The sequence below is a fragment of the Anastrepha ludens genome, chromosome 2, assembly GCF_028408465.1.
Source record: "Anastrepha ludens isolate Willacy chromosome 2, idAnaLude1.1, whole genome shotgun sequence".
NCBI classification, from domain to species: Eukaryota; Metazoa; Arthropoda; class Insecta; order Diptera; family Tephritidae; genus Anastrepha; species Anastrepha ludens.
The window spans coordinates 122,613,625-122,616,725 of NC_071498.1; the positions used below are offsets into that span (position 1 = coordinate 122,613,625).

The following is a 3,101-nucleotide window of genomic DNA, read 5'->3' on the forward strand; positions in this document are numbered from 1 at the left end:
ATTTTGTTAGTGTGATTTAACTGATCTTATTTGGTTAATTTTACAATAAAATTGTACATTTGAAAAAAAACTAAATCAACCATAAACCTTGGTTAATTATACCAGTACCAATCAGTTAAAATATTTCTCCCTGAAAATGCCCTTTAACAATTTCAATAGGTTATTTTGACAGTGGCAATTGTGCCACTACTATTCCTTGTGTTAAGGTAACCATTGATACAGCAGTTAAAAAATAAACGATTGCAGCAATAGAAGCGGACCATGTTGTTGCTGTTGTTATTGTTTGTAACGGAACTTCGCCGACGCTCGCTGCAATCAGTTGGTTGAAAACTTTGAGCAAGCCGGTTGAATGTAAATTGTGTGTGCAAGTTGTAAAAATGGAAAATAATATTTTGGAATCAGCAGAAAAGGACGGACTGGAATCTATATTAGACTCTTGGGGATTCAGCCACATTTTACAAACATTAAAAGGTAGGTTTATTAAAAATAACTTTTGTAAATTAACAAAAATGTTGGTGAAACGGCGTCATGCAACCATTCCGTTATTTGGCTTTGGTTGTGTTGTTGCTTTTATTGCTCATATAAAAAGTGTGAAAATAATTGCATGCATCGATTTCTGTTTGTAAATGAAATAAACTTATTAAGTAAATGTGTAATATTTTAACAAATCGTAGATGAATCTATAATACTTGAACGGCTAAGATATTTGGAAGAGCAGGACTTGACATACTTATTCCGGGAACGTAGGTTAGGAGAAAAAGTGGAGTTTCGTTTCAAGCTGCAGCAATGGAAAATCGCAAATGTAAGTGCAAACATAAAATTTGAATTTTATTCGGTAAACAAAATAAAACTTTTCTATTTAAGGGATATTCTGATGTCAAAGCCTGCGATACAATATCTGTAGACACGACTTTCCTGGAAGACGTGGAAAATTCACAATATTTAAACTGCAGTCAATCAACAAGCTCTTCTTCTAAAGTTATTTACGATCCTAATGGGTACCGCGGCTCTATTGTGAGTATATACATATGCAAATATCTACAGTGAACGTCAAAAGGAATTGTGCATCATAAAATTGCAATATTCACGAAAAATTACTTATTCTAAAACAAGTTCGCAAATTCCTAGTAAAAGTATTCATTCACGAATACAATAAAAAATGTAAATAATAAATAATAATAAAAACAATAAATAATATAAGTTAAAGTTCGAGTATGCAGTTTTGTAGCTTGTTAAATTTTGGTATAATAAGATACTATTACTTAAAAGCCTACTATTACTTAAGCCGCTAAAACAATTACCTGATTTTTGGCAATTCTTTTTTCTAAGCCCCAGGTTTTTTTGCATACAAATTTATAAGCTTGATTTTTTCTTAGTATCGTACTATACTAAAATTTAAATTACATTAAATTAAATCTTAAATTTAATTTTTTGCTGTATTCTTGTGAATACTTGTATTAGAAATTAGCGAAATTATTAATTTTTAATAAAAATTGCAATTTTATGGTGTATAGTTTCTTTTCACGCTCACTGTAAAGTATTTCAATTTACATTCAAAATTTAGAATAGTGCTTATGATAATTATAAATAGGGCAACTCATATAAAAATTTGAATGTTTTCCAAATTTTACGAATTACCATAGTACAATATATAGTAACAGTATCAATCTATTTTTAGATTCAAATCGATTTTAGTTATTTGCATCCACATTCCACATCCATCTTCGATAAATGGAAGACCTTTAATCTCAAAATTATCCCACTGATAAAAACAATGTTGACGGATCCGGCGCACTTGCATCAATTGGAAACAATAAAATCACGAGAAAAAGGTTTGTCAAGGCATTTACTCAAACATATATTTATTTATATTTACATATCTTTACTATTTCTAAACATATACATAGGTTCAGAACAGATCATTGCACTACTGCTTCATGTTTTGCTGCGTCCAACAATAAAACGAAAAGCAAATACCGCAAGAAAGATTTACCGGTCTACTATCAAAGATTCGCAGATGTCTTTTATTCTTCATGTTGTTACGGCAAATGATGTTGAAAACTGCTTAAACAAGCTGAAGACTTCCCTTTATGATCGCGGTGAGACCTTACAACCAATAATTATTGCAGTTGGCTATAATTTATGTGACGCTAATGTACTTTTTTTATATAAAGGTATCAGAGAGAGATTATTGAATAATTATAATTTAGTTATAAAACTGAAAACTTGTGATTAAAACTACATTAAAAAAGCTCGAAGAGATTTGTAAAAGGTTCTGATTTAACCTTTTTTTTTTAATTGTACGTACACTTATTTATTTATGTTTAAAACGTTATCTTAAAGACTGTTAAGGATAACTTAAAAAAAATCCCCAACATTGTTACTTTTTGTGAATTATTTTTATTACAATCCATTTAAAAAAAAAACAAATAAAATTTTCCTGAATAAAATACAAATACTGTTTTTATCTTTACAACGTTGATGTTTAAATCAGAACGATATAGAGTAGAAATGTAACTATAAAGATTCGAATTGTATAATAACTATTCTACAAAAATTTTATTGTATCTAAAATTGTGGTAATACTAAACAATTAACATTGTTATCACACAATTTATATTGTAGGATTACAGTATAAATAGTACTTTGACAATTTTAATTGTTTATGTACCACAACTTCAGTAACAATACAATTTTTATAGTAATGTAACAGTAAAAATAGTTAATTCTACAATTTTTGTGGTTATATTACAATTTTTACATTAGTTTTTACCAACTTTTGTGGTTAGGTGGGCATTACTATTAATATATATTAAGTTAATTTTACCAATTTTTATAGGTTGGAGCCATACGAACCTACTTTTGTGGTTAAGTGAACCAATTTCACATTGTTAAATTTCAACAATTTTTTTGGTAAAATTAACAATTTTTAACCACAACTTCAGTAAGGGTTGCTAACTATTTTCTATTGGTTGGTTTCACCCATATTTATAGGTTGGAGCCGTTTTAACATAGTTTTTCGGTTAGTTTTACCAATAAAATTTTTTGAGTGTATAAGCCATCAAAAGCATTTGCGTTTCAGTTTTGTTGAATTTTTTTTT

At 28.5% G+C, this 3,101-nt stretch overlaps 1 protein-coding gene across 1 annotated transcript; it reads left to right on the forward strand.

Moving 5' to 3' along the window:
* The first annotated feature begins 377 nt into the window (after positions 1-377).
* Positions 378-2,297, forward strand: LOC128854765 (uncharacterized). The gene is made up of 5 exons (XM_054089141.1): positions 378-471; positions 675-802; positions 865-1,014; positions 1,679-1,832; positions 1,908-2,297. The coding sequence occupies exons 1-5, from the start codon at positions 378-380 to the stop codon at positions 2,234-2,236; spliced, it is 855 nt and encodes a 284-aa protein (XP_053945116.1). The 3' UTR covers positions 2,237-2,297.
* The last annotated feature ends 804 nt before the right edge of the window (positions 2,298-3,101 follow it).